General features: G+C 36.9%; 1 protein-coding gene across 2 annotated transcripts in view; it reads right to left on the bottom strand.

Annotated features, from left to right (window-relative positions):
• The window catches only part of efna5b (ephrin-A5b), a 266,674-nt gene extending 250,008 nt beyond the window's left edge, over positions 1–16,666 (bottom strand). For both annotated transcript variants that reach the window (XM_061928800.1, XM_061928801.1), the window contains exon 1: positions 15,988–16,666. In XM_061928800.1, the coding sequence (XP_061784784.1) occupies positions 15,988–16,196 (209 nt within the window). In that variant the 5' untranslated portion in view covers positions 16,197–16,666. The remainder of the gene's footprint in view (positions 1–15,987) is intronic.
• Between the last annotated feature and the right edge of the window lie 4,567 nt (positions 16,667–21,233).

Below are 21,233 nucleotides of genomic sequence, written 5' to 3'. Positions count from 1 at the left end.
CTTAAATAAATTGCCAAAAATAGCCAATGTGCTCAATTTACCTTTAACTCTATGTTATTATTAATAATTAATGATATTTATCTTTTACGGAAGGTTTTTTTTGTAGAGAATAAATGATGAAAAAAACACTTAATTGAATGGTTTAAAAGAGGAGAAAACACGAAAAAAATGAAAATTACATTTTGAAACATAGTTTATCTTCGATTTCGACTCTTTAAAATTCAAAATTCAACAGAAAAGAAATAGAGAAAAACTAGCCAATTCGAGTCTTTTTGAAAAATTAAAAAAAGAATTTATGGAACATCATTAGTAATTTTTCCTGATGAAGATTAATTTTAGAATTTTGATGACATTTTTTAAATAGGTTAAAATCCAATCTGCACTTTGTTAGAATATATAACAAATTGGACCAAGCTATATTTCTAACAAAGACAAATCATTATTTCTTCTAGATTTTCCAGAAATAAAATTTTAAAATAAATTCAAAAGACTTTCAAATAAGATTTATATTTGATTGTACAGATTTTCTAGATTTGCCAGAATATTTTTTTTGAATTTTAATCATAATAAGTTTGAAGAAATATTTCACAAATATTCTTCGTCGAAAAAACAGAACCTAAAATGAAGAATTAAATTAAAATGTATTTATTATTCTTTACAATAAAAAAAATTAATTTACTTGAACGTTGATTTAATTTGTCAGGAAGGAATTTAAAAGGTAAAAAGGTTTTTGTGTTTAAAAATCCTAAAATAATTTTTAAGGTTGTATTTTTTCTCTAAAATTGTCTTTCTGAAAGTTATAAGAAGCAAAGTAAAAAAAAATAAATGAATTTATTTAAACAAGTGAAGACCAAGTCTTTAAAATATTTTCTTGGATTTTCAAATTCTATTTGAGTTTTGTCTCTTGGAATTAAAAATGTCGAGCAAAGCGAGACCAGCTTGCTAGTAAATAAATAAAAATTTAAAAAATAGAGGCAGCTCACTGGTAAGTGCTGCTATTTGAGCTATTTTTAGAACAGGCCAGCGGGCGACTCATCTGGTCCTTACGGGCGACCTGGTGCCCGCGGGCACTGCGTTGATGACCCCTGGTATAGACACTCGGAAGATATTATATTAGGTACACCTGCACAATCCAATAAGCTCCGATACAAGAATGTGGGGAAATTCCCTTTTTTTTGGAATTTTGATTATCGTTCACAATCTTTATGGAAGACATGACGCCAGATGTGTTCTTATTTTGGCATTGTAAATACTACATACCGTATTTTTCCGACTATAAGTCGCAGTTTTTTTCATAGTCTGGCCGGGCTCCAGTGCGACTTATATGTTTTTTTCCTTCTTTATTATGCATTTTCGGCTGGTGCGACTTATACTCCGGTGCGACTTATACTCGGAAAAATACGGTACTGTGATCAAAAGTCCGCTTACAATAGAGCAGTGGTTCTTAACCTGGGTTCGATCGAACCCTAGGGGTTTGGTGAGTCGGCCTCAGGGGTTCGGCAGAGGTCAAGACACACCCGACTCATCGCGTAAATAAAAACGTCTCCCTACCCTCAAACAATGTTCCCTCTAATTTTCCATCTGATTTGCAGGTGTGTAATTTGTTGTGGTTCATTTTGTGCACCAGAAAAAAATATATATAACTTTGTCTTGAATTTGAATTTATTTTTCACTAAAGAAGGGTTCGGTGAATGCGCATATGAAACTGCTGGGGTTCGGTACCTCCAACAAGGTTAAGAACCACTGCAATAGAACCTATGAGAGCTATGCAATTCCACCTACAAATCCCTTTAAAAAAATCCAAACACCTCCATTAGGGGTTTTTTTTTCGAGTTTTTTTTAATGTTTTTCTTTTATTCATTAATCAATTCAACGAAATAATACACAGTAATACAACACTAATACAATTCCAATTCCAATTCCGGCCAAGCAACATTCAGAATAGCAATCGACAGAGCAATTGAGAGGACACACAAACATGACACAAAATCCGAAAGCAGTCAAACAAAAATGTATAATATCAACAACAGCATCAACATTAACAATTCCAACATAGCAGTGATTAGAAATCCCTCGCTGACATTATCATTACAGCCATTTATTAAAAAAATGAAAACATTTACAAATTAGGGTTTTATATACACATTGTAAGTATATATGCAATGTAGTAACAAGCACATTTATAATAACATTTAATATTTACATATTTGGATAATTTTAAGCATATGCGGCGCATTAATTTAAAAAACGCACCACATTTGCATTTTTTTCTTCTTCATCACTGATTATTACTCACTGCAGACTTTTTGAGAGCCAAAAAAAAACATAATAAATGGGCGAAACAGTGGAGCTCCCATTGGCTTTTATTTAAGTCTATTCAATATTTTGAATGCAAAAAAAAATGTACCCAGCGTCATGTCTTTCATAATGATTGTGAACAATAAGCAAAATTCCCCGTATTTTTTTGCAGAGACATTCAAGGAGACCAATTATGAAAAACCAACTTTTCTTACCCATTGGTACCTGCTTTTGTATATTAGGGCAGTATTTTTCAACCTTTTTTGAGCCACGGCACATTTTTTGCGTTGAAAAAATGCGGAGGCACACCACCAGCAGAAATCGTTAAAAAGTCATTGTCGCAATTGTTGGATATGAATTCAAACCATAACCATAACCAAGCATGCATCAATATAGCTCTTGTCTCAAAGTAGGTGTACTGTCACAACCTGTCACATCCCGCCGTGACTTATTTTGAGTTTTTCGGTGTGTTCCTGTGTGTAGTGTTTTAGTCCTTGTCTTGCGCTCCTATTTTGGTGTTGATTGTCATGTCATGTACGGATGTACTTTGTGGACGCCGTCTGCTCCACACGCTGTAAGTCTTTGTTGTCGGCCAGCATTCTGTTTTTGTTTACTTTGTAGCCAGTTCAGTTTTAGTTTCGTTCTGCATAGCTTTCCCTAAGCTTCAATGTGCTCTCGGCAGCACCAACACTCAACAACAACACATCATTTTGCAGACTATAATTACTGGTTTGCAAAAAATACTTCTAACCCAAATAGGTGAAATTAGATCATCTCCCACGGCACACCAGACTGTATCTCACGCGGCACAGTGGTTGAAAAACACTGTATTAGGGATCAGCATTGTCTCACAAAAATGTTATCAACCCATGGGGGTATAGCGGAGAGATTTATAAAACATCCTACCTTCCTATACTTCTTTCAAACCAGCCAATTTTTGACATTTTTCCCAATTGGTGATGCCAGCGTATATCTCCAAATATGGTAGAGATTTATCCAAAGAGCTTTGCGTGAGTCCGCCATTGTAGTCAACAAGCTACCCTTTTTTTCCTCGATCCTCTTCTTGCGGGGCAGACTGGCTCGTACATGCACACGCATCCTCTGCTGTTGCCATTCTCTAATACAAATCAGCGTATAGTTTGAACTTATAGACTCAATATGGAAGTGCTAAAAACTACAACATGGTTCGGTACGTACCTCGGTTTAGAGGTCACGGTTCGATTCATTTTCGGTACAGTAAGAAAACAACAAAATATACATTTTTGGGTTATTTATTTACCAAATTTGCAAAATCTTTCACCAAAAATATTAATCTTAGTGGAATATTTGATGTGAAGTAATCGGAACCTTGGATAGGTCAATAATTAATAATAACATTGATTTTGATTCAATATTATGTTTTGAGCAATGACAGTTTGAAAGAAAAAAAAAACAGCTTTGTTTTATTAGTCAACATTGCAACTTTTTCTAAATTACATTTAACCTTTAATCTTTTTTATTTCACTTTTGTTAAGTTTTTGTTTATTTTAATAGTATTTTTAGAATGTGCCGTGGGCCGCAAATGGCCTCCGGGGCACACTTTTGACACCCCTGCTATAGATAATAAAAAATTAAATCTGATAAATCTATGGATAAAGAGCAGAGCCTGGCGACGCATGCGCGTTTATCATAACTCTCTCGCTCTCTCTGTCTCTGCCCCTCCCTCACCAATGCTGCTGCGCGCACAATTTATTTTGTTTTTAACCCCTTCTTAACCCTGAACGTGCATTGAAAATACACGCAACCCTAACTCAAAATGCCGGACATTTGAGGCATTTAAGAAACTCCGCCCGGACAGCCCCGCAAAAGAGGACATGTCCGGTGAAAAGAGGACGTATGGTCAGTCTATCGTGGCCCGTGTGTTGTGCCTCGGTGTGCATTGTTTACACAACGTGCGTTACGCTACTTAATATGTCCATGTGGAAACTCATTCGGTACACCTCCGAACCGAACCGGAACCCCCGTACCAAAACGGTTCAATACAAATACACGTACAGTTACACCCCTAGAGAATACGCGTTATGGCTCTTAACAGCATTGTTGTGTCATTCTAAGTAGTGATAAAACCTCGGAGGAATTCTTACAGAAAGTAACCCACAAAAGTTCATGATAAATGACAAGCATTATTGCATCTTATCTTTTTTGTAATGCTGCCTTTACGTGAGCAGGATTACACATCCCGGACGAGCACCTGACCAGTAGCGTTTCTTCAGTGTGCAGTGAAGCAGTTCCACGAGGGCCACGGCCAAAAAGTCCTCGCTCTCCTCTGCTGCCACACACCCGAAAAGCAGCTGCTCAGCCGAGCATGTTGGCTGCTGCCTGCCTGCTTGCCTAATTCTCTTGTTTAATAGCCAAAAGCAACCTAATATAAAGTGCATTTACTGCAGAGAAAACACAACATGGTAACCTAAACCTCAACCAGAAAAGTATTTCTCATTTACATAATTACTCCTTGCAAACACTGCTTTTTGTTTTTACGCCTCTGCCCGTCTCTCGCTCACCGTGTCGCCTCCACTTTTGGATCTCGCAACTCAACGCATTTGCTTAGTGGCTGCCTGTCCTGCAGCCTACAGGAAAAGACTGACTGGGCAGGGGGTCATTAGCGAGAAGTAGTCAGTCTTCAGGCGGCGAGCACATTGGAGTTGGAAAAAATGGCTCCCAGCAAAGCGCAGGAGAGATACATTTATGGTCAGAATTTCACTCATTTAAGCCATAATAGCCAAAGGCAACTTCTTCTTAGGATTTGAATCATAAACCCTTTTACAGATTCAAGTATCTGCCGGCCCACCGGTGTGCGACAGGTAACGAGAAGTCCAAAAGAGAGAGCTGACTTGTCTCTTTTATCTAAACTATGCATGACCTCATGAATCACTCGCACAAGCAAAACATGAAAAGCAGGCAGAAACAAAACAAAAAAAAAATAACGGCATGAACAGTCATAACCAAAGCTTGCAATGTAAAGTTTACTGCTAAAAACGATGGTGGCTTGGTTGTAGACGACCACAATGGAAGTCCTGCAGTGTTTTTAACGATATATTATGCACAAGTGTAAAACATCTAACAGTTTACAGCATTGGTGTCAAACGTACGGATCAGGCCCGCCAACAAGTTTTATCCGGCCCGCGGAATGAGTTTGCTAAGTATAAAAATGAGCCGAAATTTTTGAATGAAAGAAACTGCTGTTCTAAATGTGTCCACCAGATGTCGCAATAGCAATTCTTTGTAGATTATGCTACATATGTAAAAATAAAAAACAAAACACATGTTTATGTTTATTATTTATGTAAACTACATAAATAACACACTGTAATTTGATTTTGATATTTTTTTATCTTGATAGATTGAAAATTATATAAATAAATAAATGATAAATGGGTTGTACTTGTATAGCGCTTTTCTACCTTCAAGGTACTCAAAGCGCTTTGACACTACTTCCACATTTACCCATTCACACACTGATGGAGGGAGCTGCCATGCAAGGCACTAACCAGCACCCATCAGGAGCAAGGGTGAAGTGTCTTGCTCAGGACACAACGGACATGACAAGGTTGGTACTAGGTGGGGATTGAACCAGGGACCCTCGGGTCGCGCACGGCACTCTTCCACTGCGCCACGCCGTTGAGTTGACATAATTTATTCAGAAAGTATAAATAATGACAAATAAAGATAGAATACTATTAACCGCAACATGTAAGTGTTAAAAAAAAAAAAAAAAAACATTATGATTTGAACATTTTCAGAATGTCCTTGTTCTATTTTTAAACAAAGAAAACAACCTGAAGTTGTCTTTATTTTTAAATTATCGTGCCGTGATTTTACCAGTCCCGCCCACTTGGGAGTAGATTTTTCTCCATGTGGCCCCCCATCCTGGTTTACAGCAATCACAAATGTTCACTAAATCACTTAAATTTTTGGTTGGAGATAAGATTTTTCAATGATTGTGCCAAAACTCATGGACATGTTTTCTTGCCCTTGGCTTTGTCTTTAACACACATTTCCACCACATGGTGCACAATTAAAGTCTGTGCACTTGGTTGTTTGGAATTATGAGTCAATGCATTGCTGAAAATAACATTATTGGGGAAAAATGTTAGACCGATTTTGAAGTGTTCTTTTTAAAAGTGTATGCTTTTATTTTTTACAGCAAAATTCTTCCGTCTATTATAGGTCGACCAAAATGCCTTAAAGATCATATAGGTGGGGGGAAAAAAAGTGTCACACATAGGCACAGGAAGAAACTTACAATATTTGGTGACAATTTATTTTATTTTAAATTCTGAATTCAGGGTAAATAAAGAACTTGTTTCCATGTCCTACATTTTTGGGGTTTGTAAACCACATTACCAGTTTACATTACCAACTGATGACTCCTTCACAAATTATACCACAAAAAAATAACGTGTGAAAATTGTTGAAAATGTTTTCACAATTTTGGAAAATGCTTATTTACATATTTATATAAAAGGGGGATCAACTTTAGTACCGTATTTTTCGGATTATAAGTCGCAGTTTTTTTTTATAGTTTGGCCGGGCTCCAGTGCGACTTATATATGTTTTTTTTCCTTTTTTATTATGCATTTTCGACAGGTGCGACTTATACTCCGGTGCGACTTATACTCCGAAAAATATGGTTTGTGCAAACACATATTTTTAATTATTTATAAAAACATAAAGCAAACGTGTTTTCATGTAAGTCTCAATGTGTTTTTGCAATTTGTAATGTACATTACCGCCACTTGGTGCATAAACACTTTCCCAACAGTTCTGTATTCATTGTATCACAAAAAATACCATTTCTAAAAATAAATAGTTTTTGAGTTACATTTTTTTTTGGTGTTTTAACGTATAAAATGCTTCTTTACATTGTTTGTTTGGGTGTGGATTTTTGGAAGGACATGTTTTCGTGTCTAGATCATTTTTCCACCTGGTGCATTTGTTCGGCATTTTGAATAAATTTCAATTAATTAATGTTATATAAATAAATTCAAGCGATCAACTATATAGACTTAAAAAAAACTAACTTTAGACTTTTTTGGGGGGGTCATATGAATGGCAGTTAGAAAACACAACAAGCAAAGACCTACCTGTTTTATTGTTTTCATTTTTAATTATCCCAGTTTAAAATGTTTAAGAAAATCACTACTGGATGATTTTTTTTAATGGGGAAATGTACATAAGAAAAATGTTAATCTACATTGGGCGTACATGGCACATAAAATAAAGTGTTCACTGGTTCTTGCGGAGAAACACATTTCAAGATGCGTTTTAAGACCAATCAGTTCCACATACCGGTATATCAATCGCCACTACCATCGCTAATCAAAAGCATCGGAAAAATTTAGAATATAAAAATGTTGACATATTTTACATGCTGTTATGTAAGGATTACTAACTTCAAATTTAAGACACAAAAAAATGGCGATTCCATGGCAAATATTTTCGTATAATTTTTCATATCCTTTTGCATGCATATTTTGCCACCTTCATCACACTGATTTACACTGTTTTTTTTTAAATGAACGCATCACAGAAAAATGCCATTATTTCCTTAAAATAAAATGAGAAACACAAAATATGAACACGTTCTGCATAAAACTGTGTTCTCCGCATTAAAAAAATTACCGTACTGCACATGGGAAACTAAAAATGTAGAATATAAGAATGTAACACAAATTTTTACCTTTTATTGACATATTTTACATGCTGTTATGTAAGGATTACTAACTTCAAATTTAAGACACAAAAAATGGCGATTCCATGGCAAATATTTTCGTAGAATTTTTAAAATCCTTTTGCATGCATATTTTGCCACCTTCACCGCACTGATTTACACTGTTTTTGTTAAATGAACGCATCACAGAAAAAGGCCATTATTTCCTTAAAATAAAATGAGAAACACAAAATATGAACACGTTCTGCATAAAACTGTGACTTGTATTATCCGCATTAAAAAAAATGATCGTACGTGCTGTTGGACACGGGAAACTAAAAATGTAGAATATAAGAATGTAACACAAATCTTTACCTTTTATTATCATATTTTACATGCTGTTATGTAAGGGTTACTAACTTCAAATTCAAGACACAAAAAGATGGCGATTCCATGGCAAATATATTCGTAGAATTTTTCAAATCCTTTTGCATGCATATTTTGCCACCTTCACCACACTGATTTACACAGTTTTTTTTTTCCAAGAACGCATCACAGAAAAATGCCATTATTTCCTTAAAATAAAATGAGTAACAAAATATGAACACGTTCTGCATAAAACTGTGACTTGTGTTATCCGCATTAAAAACAATTATCAAATTTAAGACACAAAAAAATGGCGATTACATGGCAAATATATTCGTAGAATTTTTTTAATCCTTTTGCATGCATATTTTGCCACTGTTTTTAAACTGTTTTTTAAAATTAACACATCACAGAAAAATGCCATTATTTCCTTAAAATAAAATGAGAAACACAGAATTTGAACACGTTCTGCATAAAACTGTGACTTGTGTTCTAAGCATTAAAAAAAATGTATCGTACGTGCTGTTGGACACGGGAAACTACAAATGTAAAGTATAAGAATGTAACACGAATCTTTACCTTTTATTGACATATTTTGCATGCTGTTATGTAAGGTTTACTAACAAATCTTTGTTGAATTTTTGAAATCCTTTTGCCTGCAAATTTTGCCACCTTCACCACACTGATTTACACTGTTTTTCTTATTACAATGAACGCATCACAGAAAAATGCTATTATTTCCTTAAAATAAAATGAGAAACACAAAATATGAACACGTTATGTAAGGATTACTAACTTCAAATTCAAGACAAAAAAATGGCGATTCCATGGCAAATATTTTCGTTGAATTTTTAAAATCCTTTTGCATGCATATTTTGCCACCTTCATCACACTGATTTACACTGTTTTTTTTTAAATGAACGCATCACATAAAAATGCCATTATTTCCTTAAAATAAAATGAGAAACACAAACTATGAACACGTTCTGCATAAAACTGTGACTTGTGTTCTCCGCATTTTAAAAAATGTGGACACGGTAAACTAAAATTGTAGAATACAAGAATATAACACAAATCTTTACCTTTTATTGACATATTTTACATGCTGTTATGTAAGGATTACTAACTTCAAATTTAAGACACAAAAAAATGTTGATTCCATGGCAAATATTTTCGTAGAATTTTTCAAATCTTTTGCATGCATATTTTGCCACTGTTTTTAAACTGTTTTTTTTTTTTAATTAACGCATCACAGAAAAATGCCATTATTTCCTTAAAATAAAATGAGAAACACAAAATATGAACACGTTCTGCATAAAACTGTGACTTGTGTTATCTGCATTAAAAAAAAAAGATCGTACGTGCTGTTGGACACGGGAAACTACAAATGTAAAGTATAAGAATGTAACACAAATCTTTACCTTTTATTGACATATTTTACATGCTATTATGTAAAGTTTACTAACAAATATCTTCGTTGAATTTTTGAAATCCTTTTGCCTGCAAATTTTGCCACCTTCACCACACTGATTTACACTGTTTTTCTTTTTACAATGAACGCATCACAGAAAAATGCTATTATTTCCTTAAAATAAAATGAGAAACACAAAATATGAACACGTTATGTAAGGATTACTAACTTCAAATTCAAGACAAAAAAATGGCGATTCCATGGCAAATATTTTCGTTGAATTTTTAAAATCCTTTTGCATGCATATTTTGCCACCTTCATCACACTGATTTACACTGTTTTTTTTTAAATGAACGCATCACATAAAAATGCCATTATTTCCTTAAAATAAAATGAGAAACACAAACTATGAACACGTTCTGCATAAAACTGTGACTTGTGTTCTCCGCATTTTAAAAAATGTGGACACGGTAAACTAAAATTGTAGAATACAAGAATATAACACAAATCTTTACCTTTTATTGACATATTTTACATGCTGTTATGTAAGGATTACTAACTTCAAATTTAAGACACAAAAAAATGTTGATTCCATGGCAAATATTTTCGTAGAATTTTTCAAATCTTTTGCATGCATATTTTGCCACTGTTTTTAAACTGTTTTTTTTTTTTAATTAACGCATCACAGAAAAATGCCATTATTTCCTTAAAATAAAATGAGAAACACAAAATATGAACACGTTCTGCATAAAACTGTGACTTGTGTTATCTGCATTAAAAAAAAATGATCGTACGTGCTGTTGGACACGGGAAACTACAAATGTAAAGTATAAGAATGTAACACGAATCTTTACCTTTTATTGACATATTTTGCATGCTGTTATGTAAGGTTTACTAACAAATATCTTTGTTGAATTTTTGAAATCCTTTTGCCTGCAAATTTTGCCACCTTCACCACACTGATTTACACTGTTTTTCTTTTTACAATGAACGCATCACAGAAAAATGCTATTATTTCCTTAAAATAAAATGAGAAACACAAAATATGAACACGTTATGTAAGGATTACTAACTTCAAATTCAAGACAAAAAAATGGCGATTCCATGGCAAATATTTTCGTAGAATTTTTAAAATCCTTTTGCATGCATATTTTGCCACCTTCACCACACTGATTTACACTGTTTTTTTTAAATGAACGCATCACAGAAAAATGCCATTATTTCCTTAAAATAAAATGAGAAACACAAAATATGAACACGTTCTGCATAAAACTGTGTTCTCCGCATTAAAAAAATTACCGTACTGCACATGGGAAACTAAAAATGTAGAATATAAGAATGTAACACAAATCTTTACCTTTTATTGACATATTTTACATGCTGTTATGTAAGGATTACTAACTTCAAATTTAAGACACAAAAAATGGCGATTCCATGGCAAATATTTTCGTAGAATTTTTAAAATCCTTTTGCATGCATATTTTGCCACCTTCACCACACTGATTTACACTGGGTTTTTTTTTACAATGAAGGCATCACAGAAAAATGCCATTATTTCCTTAAAATAAAATGAGTAACAAAATATGAACACGTTCTGCATAAAACTGTGACTTGTGTTATCCGCATTAAAAACAATTATCAAATTTAAGACACAAAAAAATGGCGATTCCATGGCAAATATATTCGTAGGATTTTTTTAATCCTTTTGCATGCATATTTTGCCACTGTTTTTAAACTGTTTTTTAAAATTAACACATCACAGAAAAATGCCATTATTTCCTTAAAATAAAATGAGAAACACAGAATTTGAACACGTTCTGCATAAAACTGTGACTTGTGTTCTAAGCATTAAAAAAAATGTATCGTACGTGCTGTTGGACACGGGAAACTACAAATGTAAAGTATAAGAATGTAACACGAATCTTTACCTTTTATTGACATATTTTGCATGCTGTTATGTAAGGTTTACTAACAAATATCTTCGTTGAATTTTTGAAATCCTTTTGCCTGCAAATGTTGCCACCTTCACCACACTGATTTACACTGTTTTTCTTTTTACAATGAACGCATCACAGAAAAATGCTATTATTTCCTTAAAATAAAATGAGAAACACAAAATATGAACACGTTATGTAAGGATTACTAACTTCAAATTCAAGACAAAAAAATGGCGATTCCATGGCAAATATTTTCGTTGAATTTTTAAAATCCTTTTGCATGCATATTTTGCCACCTTCATCACACTGATTTACACTGTTTTTTTTTAAATGAACGCATCACATAAAAATGCCATTATTTCCTTAAAATAAAATGAGAAACACAAAATATGAACACGTTCTGCATAAAACTGTGACTTGTGTTCTCCGCATTTTAAAAAATGTGGACACGGTAAACTAAAATTGTAGAATACAAGAATATAACACAAATCTTTACCTTTTATTGACATATTTTACATGCTGTTATGTAAGGATTACTAACTTCAAATTTAAGACACAAAAAAATGTTGATTCCATGGCAAATATTTTCGTAGAATTTTTCAAATCTTTTGCATGCATATTTTGCCACTGTTTTTAAACTGTTTTTTTTTTAATTAACGCATCACAGAAAAATGCCATTATTTCCTTAAAATAAAATGAGAAACACAAAATATGAACACGTTCTGCATAAAACTGATCGTACGTGCTGTTGGACACGGGAAACTACAAATGTAAAGTATAAGAATGTAACACGAATCTTTACCTTTTATTGACATATTTTACATGCTATTATGTAAGGTTTACTAACAAATATCTTCGTTGAATTTTTTAAATCCTTTTGCCTGCATATTTTGCCACCTTCACCACACTGATTTACACAGTTTTTTTTTTACAATGAACGCATCACAGAAAAATGCCTGTATAATCTTTAAAATAAAATAAAAAAGTTTTTTAAGAAACAAAAAATATGACTTGTGTTCTCCACATTAAAAAAAAATGATCGTGCGTGCTGTTGGACACGGGGAAACTACCATAAGAGATTTATGCATGCATTCATTCCTACACAGCGCTTAGGCGGCAAGTTTTCCTGGCAAGTGTGCAATAAAACACAACATCATAACTCAGAAATCACCTTGAGTAATTCACGCCGGCTGCTGTAAATAAAAACCTTCAAGGAGTCGCAAACTTTTTTTGCTTCCTTGCCCCCGTGCCCTCTCAGAGTCGTCCTGACCTCTGAGAACTCACCATCAAGTGCACAGAGGGACTCCCAAAATATCTAATAGTATTCATTCATATTCCAGTGCCGGACAAGGAGACACAGAGCGAGAAAAAAAGGGGGCGAGAAGGGGAGGACGGCTTAGGAGGGACATGTCGGAGAAGAAAGGGCACTAGTCTGTCCTCTCATTAGAATAAATACTCACGAGCGAAAAGCAGCCGGCTGCATCGCAGAGGGCAGACACCGCCTGAGAGAAATGTCCCTTTATTTAGAAGACATTTCAAGCTGAATGGACCCTGTCAGGACGTGCATTTCGAGCTCTTCTATCCGGCTCAAAAAACAGAAGCCACGCGGATTGAGGAATGGGTCGATGAAGAAGTTGCTCGTGGTGGAACCGCGAGACAAAGACGGATTGAAGCCAGCTAGGAAACCCCCTGCACATGACGCTCAGAGGAATCTAAACTTGCAGACACTTTTAGAGTCTAGTTTTGGTATTTTAACGGTGTAAAGAAAAGGAGTAGGAAGAGGTAGAGCTTATCTAATCCTACTCTACCTGCGTTTCTCAGCAACTACTGACTGATTTTGTCTTGTTCCACTTGGGAAAGAAAATAATAGGACAGTTCGTTGGGTTTGATAGAGCTTATTCGGGACTGGAAAAATAATTAGAACAAATAATAAGAAGGAGTCAAGTTGACAGGGTGAATTGATAACATTTGATACCTTTATCCGGTTGTAAAAGTCTATAGAATCGGTGTATTGTCACATAAACTGTAAAAAAAAAAAAAAAAGCTGCTGTGGTCGCATTGGGAGTATGAATGTGTACAAATTGCACAGATCTCTCTCTGGTGATGAAGTTGGAGCAAAATATGACACACGAGAAACGGGATACGGTCATCTTGGGAACGATAAATCAGAAAGCAAAGAGATTTCGAGACAAACCAAACACATTTAGAGTGATTAATTCCCTCAAAGTAGTCATTTACCCGGCCGGGAGAGACTGCGAGGTTTGGTCGGGTGGAAAAACGAATGGCTTTTTTTTTTTTCTCGAACTCCGAAAATCAACTTTTTTTTTGTTTTAAAAGTCACATGCCTCTTGATTTAGGACAGTCTGCATTGTGAATGGACTTCAGTGACATTAAAGTACATAACTAGCGCGATTCAACATGTCCGAAAAGGGGTAGGAAGAAGCACAACGTGTTCAATCTGACTCTTTCCCCATGTATAAGCTCCTATATATGTGTTTAACATGGTAAATAATAAATACGTAGGAAATAAGTATAACTAAATTAGCAGAATGGACGTTGACTGTTTGTGCACAAATGGTTGCCTATCAGACTATGTTGGGTTGGGAGGAGTTATAAACACCTGCAGGGGACGAGAGTCAACAACCGTATTGTATATGGGCCGACTGGTATTGGCCACACAACAACTTCTAAAAAAAAAAAAAACCTGTTTCTTTTCCTGAGGCTACGTCACCGTATGTCTCAAAAAGAAGCAAAACAAGAACCAAAATCGGGTCTTCCCTCCATTCTCTCAATGTTACTGCCTTTTACTTGAATTTATCAGCCGACAGTGGGAAAGCATGTCAGCACCATCTGGAAAAAATCAAGCTAACCCAGCGTCCAGTACAGTTGAAAAAAATAAAAAAAATATCTCGGTGTGAAGAAAGAAGGTGAAAATAAAACAGCCAAGCGAAAGGATGTCTGTCAACGGCGGAGATCAAGGTTAAAAAAATTACGTTGGGGGGGAAAAGCTCAAATAAATAAGTCGCTTCAGTCTTAAGATATCAATCAGCGGATCTACACTAACTGCTTGGGCAAATCTAGAAACTTTAAGTGGAGTTTACAGTAAATGATCCATTGAAAAGTTGAGTGAAAATGGAAAAGAGTACACTGCTCAGTCCGTCCAAAGACAGGCAAAAAAAAAAACGCCTGACTAAAAAAGTTGTCATTGTCTCATAGAGTGGAGTTCTTTACCAAAAAAAAATAAAAAATTAAAAATATGGAGATTTCTTTCCTTTTTTCAACTCCAAACAAAGCAACTGAGAGACTTTAAATGAGCAGGCATGCATGAATATATCACCAGTAGATAAAATGTGTACAATTCTGAATGTAATGAGTCAGAGGAAGAAGTTTGTGGTTTTGGACAAGGACTGTTTAAAAGCTGTAAAAAAAAAAAAAAAAAAAAAAAAAAGTATGTTTTTTTAAAAAAAGCACATGTTTAGGCTTTTTGTAAATATAAATTACAAATACTGTAAACGGCGTTTAGCTGGGAAATATATTCTTATTTTGAAGTTTTATTGAGCAGGCATGCATTAATATATCCCCAGTGTACAATTCTGAAGAAGTTTGTGGTTTTGTACAAGGACTGCTTAAAAGCTGTAAAAAAAAGGATGTTTTTTTTTTTTTTTTTTAAAGCACATGTTTATGCTTTTTGTAAATATGAATTACAAATACAGTGACTTGCGTTTTGGAAATATAATCCAATTTTTAAGTTGTATTGTCTATTTAAATTGTGACTTTTAATAGGCAATACTAAGTTTGATCCAAAATTACAAGAATTAACATGACTTTTTTTCCTTAATATTGACTTTGAAGTCAATATTAAGACTCAAAAGTTGTGACTTTTTAAAGAGGAAAAACAAAAATTACAAGAATTAACATGACTCGTGTCTTTTTTTCTTAAAAATTAATATTAATATTCTTACTTTGTCCATGCATTTTTTTTTTAATAGAAGCAGTTTGCAGTTGCTTCAGTCATAAATTAAAAATGAGTGAGCAGCAGGTATTATAGGTCTGTATTGAATTATTAGTAATAATGTTACACATAGTGTTAACAGATTAATAATGGTACGATTTCCATGCTTTAAATGGAATAAATGCCCAAATATATGCACGCTTTAACGGGCATGTGCATACCCTCCCACGCCACAAACCTGCAGATATTGTGGCCACACCGTGGAGCCTTTTACCGGTGCACAGCGCCGGAGCTGAGGCGGGCGGAGGAGCCTCGGTGGCCGGGGCGTACTTACTTGGCGTTGGTCCGGTTCCAGAAGACGGCGTAGCGGTCCGCCACCACTTTGGAACTGGGCTCCTGGCTAAAAACACACATCCACAGCACCAGGCAGACGGCGAGGATCATTTCCACTTGCAGCATCACTACAGCGGAAGTTGGCCACGTATTTCCTCCGTCTTCGTCTTCCGTCTTCTCGGCTTGCCTGCAGCAGGTGAGGCGTCTCATTCAAATCGGGACGCGGCTCGGTTGTGACCCGCTCCAAATGTGGCGTGGGATATATGATGTCCCCCTCCCCTCCTCGCGTGGATCTGCAGGGGCGCGTCAACAAGGTGGATGACGAGCGCACCCTTGGGTGCCAAAGGGGGGGACAAGTCAGTCACACGCACACGCACAAAAAAAAAACCAAAAAAAAAAAAAGACCACCGGAGAAGGGGACGGTGTCGTGACGCCGCGTCAGAAATCCACAGAACTTTTTAAAGCCATAGTCACTTGACGGGGAGGACGGTGATCAATCCGCGAAGAGGAATACGCGTGGTGTCCTCTCGTCTCGGAGGAGACACTTGTTTATGTCCGCGCCCCGCCGTGTCCTCCTCATGTGTGATGCGCCGTTCGGAAAGCGAAACAAATGCGTCATGCAAGATTCTTCTTGTTGGTGTTTAAATGTGTGTGTAAAAAAAAAAGAGAGAGAGAGTGTGTTAAAGGAGCCTCCGGAGAGAGCGACGCGCGTCAAGAAGCTCCGGACGCTGACTGAGAGAATGACTTTGCTCTCGCCGGCACCCATTGGCCGGGCTTCATCGAAGTGGGCGGGGCTTCGGTACGACTAAACCACGCCCCATTCCATGTTGCTCCCACACTAGCCCCGCCCCTCCTCCTCCTCCTCTCCTCCCCTTCCCGCCAAAGCCTAATTCAATTACAGAGAGGTACACTACATTTTAAGATGCTTGCCTGCCTACATGCCATAATTATGGGGGAATGCTCGAGAACATTCACATGTTATTTTGTGCCGAAAGTCGTTGTTGCTAATATTCGGCCGACTTACTTCCTGGTTTGCCAACTGTTCCAACCATACTTGCCAACCTTGAGACCTCCGATTTGGGGGTGGAGGTGGGGTTGGGGGCGGGGGCGTGGTTAAGAGGGGAGAAGTATATTTACAGCTAGAATTCACCAAGTCAAGTATTTCATATATATATATATAAAATAAATACTTGAATTTCAGTGTTCATTTATTTACACATATACACACACATAACACTCATCTACTCATTGTTGAGTTAATGGTTGAATTGTCCATCCTTGTTCTATTCCCTGTCACTATGTTTCTAACCATGCCGAACACCCTCTCTGATGATGCATTGCTGTGTGGCACGCACAAAAGTGCTTTCATCAAATGCACTAGAGTCTGGAATCTTTCATTTCTCCCTAGCATGGGCCCAAAACCGGTCAATATTTGCTTCCTGAGGAAGATCTTCACTGCCAAGCACATGGTAGTCCACTACTTCTTCCTGGAGGCTATCCAGGTCCAATCGCAGCTGCGGCTTGGAACTTACAAGCGTATTTCTTCATCTTACTCGTCGTCGGCGTCGCCACGGCTGTATCTTCCTTGTTCTTCTGCTTCGTCCCCTTGTTGTGTGCTGCACTCTCTAAAAGCCGTAGATGTTATTGTCACATGTGCATGTACAGTAGATGGCAGTATTGTCCTGTTTAAGAGTGTCACAACATTGCTGTTTACGGCAGATGAACTGCTTTACGGTAGACGAAAACGTGACTGCTGTTGTTGTGTGTTGTTACCGCGCTGGGAGGACGTTAATGAAACTGCCTAATAATAAACCCACATAAGAAACCAAGAACTCGCCCTCCATCATTCTACAATTATAACGTGATTGGGCAGGCACGCTGTTTATATTGTGGGAAAGCAGACGTGAGAAAAGGCTGTCCTCACTCAGGTCCGCATGGAGCTGGAGGGGGCGTGGCCTCCAGGTCCGCCTGAATTTCAGGAGATTTTCGGGAGAAAATTTGTCCCGGGAGGTTTTCGGGAGAGGCGCTGAATTTCGGGAGTCTCCCGGAAAATCCGGGAGGGTTGGCAAGTATGGTTCCAACATCAATATGGTCAGATCGTTCAGGACATGGAGGCACCATGCCACCCTAGACCAGTGTTTTTCCACCTTTTTTGAGCCAAGGCACAATTTTTTTTTTATTGAGGCACACCACCAGCAGAAAACATTACCATTACCTTTGTTCATACTGTCACTACTCGACTGCCAAAGAACTGTAGACTAGGGATGTCCGATAATGGCTTTTTTGCAGATATCCGATATTCCGATATTGTCCAACTCTTAATTACCGATACCGATATCAACCGATACCGATATATAGTCGTGGGCTTAAAAAATGTGTCCGGGGGCCGAAAGCCTGCATGCAAACTAACACACACACACACACACACACATATATATTAAAGTTAAAGTACCAACGATTGTCACACACACTAGGTGTGGCGAAATTATTCTCTGCATTTGACCCATCACCCTTGATCACCCCCTGGGAGGTGAGGGGAGCAGTGGGCAGCAGCGGTGGCCGCGCCCGGGAATCATTTTTGGTGATTTAACCCCCAATTCCAACACTTGATGCTGAGTGCCAAGCAGGGAGGTGTATATATGAGTACCTATTACTATAATAATATAATGGATTAACAATGATAATTATTATAATTGGATATAAAGAGTAAGTGAAAGTTACTTCCATGACCCCTCCTTAAGGTTTTCTAATCAATCAGAAATATCAAGCAGCTAAAATGCACCAAACATGGATAAGTGTGGAGAGAGTGTTTTGCATTTTACCCATCATCCCTTGTCCATTCATCCATCCATCTTCTTCTGCTTATCCGAGGTCGGGTCGCGGGGGCAGCAGCCTAAGCAGGGAAGCCCAGACTTCCCTTTCCCCAGCCGCTACGTCCAGCTCCTCCCGGGGGATCCCCAGGCGTTCCCAGGCCAGCCGGGAGACATAGTCTTCCCAACGTGTCCTGGGTCTTCCCCGTGGCCGAAACGCCTCCCTAGGGAGGCGTTCGGGTGGCATCCTGACCAGATGCCTGAACCACCTTATCTGGCTCCTCTCGGTGTGGAGGAGCAGCGGCTTTAGTTTGAGCGCCTCCCGTATGACAAAGCTTCTCACCCTATCTCTAAGGGAGAGCCCCGCCACTTGGCGAAGGAAGCTCATTTCGGCCACTTGTACCCGTGATCTTGTCCTTTCGGTCATAACCCAAAGCTCATGACCATAGGTGAGGATGGGAACGTAGATCGACCGGTAAATTGAGAGCTTTGCCTTCCGGCTCAGCTCCTTCTTCACCACAACGGATCGATACAGCGTCCGCATTACTGAAGACGACGCATCGATCCGCCTGTCAACCTCACGATCCACTCTTCCCCCACTCGTGAACAAGACTCCGAGGTACTTGAACTCCTCCACTTGGGGCACAATCTCCTCCCCAACCCGGAGATGGCACTCCACCCTTTTCCACATCCCTTGTAATGGATTTAAATGGCTGTAACTTAGATTTCTATTTGAACTGGACATTTCTTACTACTTTCACATTTCTCAACTAATTCAAATGTTTAAACTTTCAACCGTGCAGATTGTGCTTTGGCACATTCCAAAAATTCCTGTTTTTTTTCCCTGTGATTCTACATTGCCTATAACAAAATCCACCCACTTAAAATTAATTAACATTTTTACATTTTAATCAAATTTGAATAATAGGATATTGAGACTGATTTGGTGGATTTAAAGATTCATTATAGTATTTATAAATGAAATTGTAAATGGGTATTTGGTGGGTGGATTTTGAAATGTATTGTATTTTGTATATTATATGATGATGCATATTTTAACTGTGGGTCCCTGTCCATTAGCTGTGTGCTTCTAGGGATGACCTTTTTGATATTAACAAAAGAAACAATAATGAAATACAAAACTATGTCTGTCTGTAAATAGATAAATAAATAAATAAGAAAATATAAAGTTTCCAAGTTTTTCAGAGCCCCAAACTGCTTAGAACTAACACTTTTTTACATTACAAAAATGCTCTCTTTTTCTAGTAATTGTATTGGCTCTCAATATACAGCTTTATTTTTATATTTGTATAGGATTTTTGTAATCATTTTAAGTTGTTAATGAACACAAAAACGGATAACAAAAATACACAATATAATAATAATTAAATTAGCAGCATGTTGTAAAATTAACAAACTTAAGTATTGTTGTCTTTAGAACACTCCTAAATCAAATGTCCAATTATATTTCATGTACTCTGACATGATTGTACCTTATTTTTTGTGTTCATTTAAGAGGTATTGAGTATGTTCTACCCTATTTCACAGTTAATTATTCCTCCTATTCATGCCACATAATTGACTTCATGCAAAGGGTTGTGCAATTATCACATGCATTACTAATAAGCCACATGTAATTCATCCACAATGTAAAGTCTTTACGACGACACATACAATTTGAAATAAATCACCCTATCGTAAATAATGTCACTGTGTGTATGGAAGGTACACTGGGTGTCCAGGGCAGAGATCCTGCGCCCAGACGCCCTGCAGCAGCGACCAGCTGGGATCGCTGACTCAGCCAGGATGTCTTGCATCCATCAACGACTTAAATCAAGCCCAGCGCTCACAAGCTGAATTTATGAAAGGTTTAGGAAACAAGGAGCAGGCCCAAGTCGAGGAGGCTTACAGGCAACATGAATTCATATGAATAAATGGATATACTGCACAATATACTGTAATTCAGGACTGTTCACTTTAGTGCAAGGCAAAACGAGCTGGCTGCGTAGTAGCAATTTGTTTTGTGTCTATTTTTTTTGTCAGTTACACATTTTAGAAAGAAAATAGCCCTGTTTCGCAATATGGGCGCTGGCCTTTAGGACAGTGGTCACCAACTTTTTCGAGCCCAAGATTCTTGGTCTCAGTCAAAAGCCAAAGCAAGATCTACACCTACGTCAACTATGTCGCCACCTCATACAGTATATAATATAGTGTAATATATATATATATATATATATATATGTATATATATATATATATATATATATATATATATATATATATACATATATATATATAGTCGAGTTTTCTGTGGTTCATCCGTTATACAGTGCTCAATACCGATGTAGAGCGGAATATACATTAGGTCAGGAAAAAACACAGGGGCTATTTCATCCCTACAAGCCTGCTCGTCAGGGGATTTATGTAGGGATAAAAT

The sequence above is a fragment of the Nerophis lumbriciformis genome, linkage group LG33 (assembly GCF_033978685.3).
Source record: "Nerophis lumbriciformis linkage group LG33, RoL_Nlum_v2.1, whole genome shotgun sequence".
Taxonomy (NCBI): Eukaryota; Metazoa; Chordata; class Actinopteri; order Syngnathiformes; family Syngnathidae; genus Nerophis; species Nerophis lumbriciformis.
Note: the sequence above shows the minus strand (reverse complement) of the source record. Positions and strands in the feature narration are given on the sequence as shown.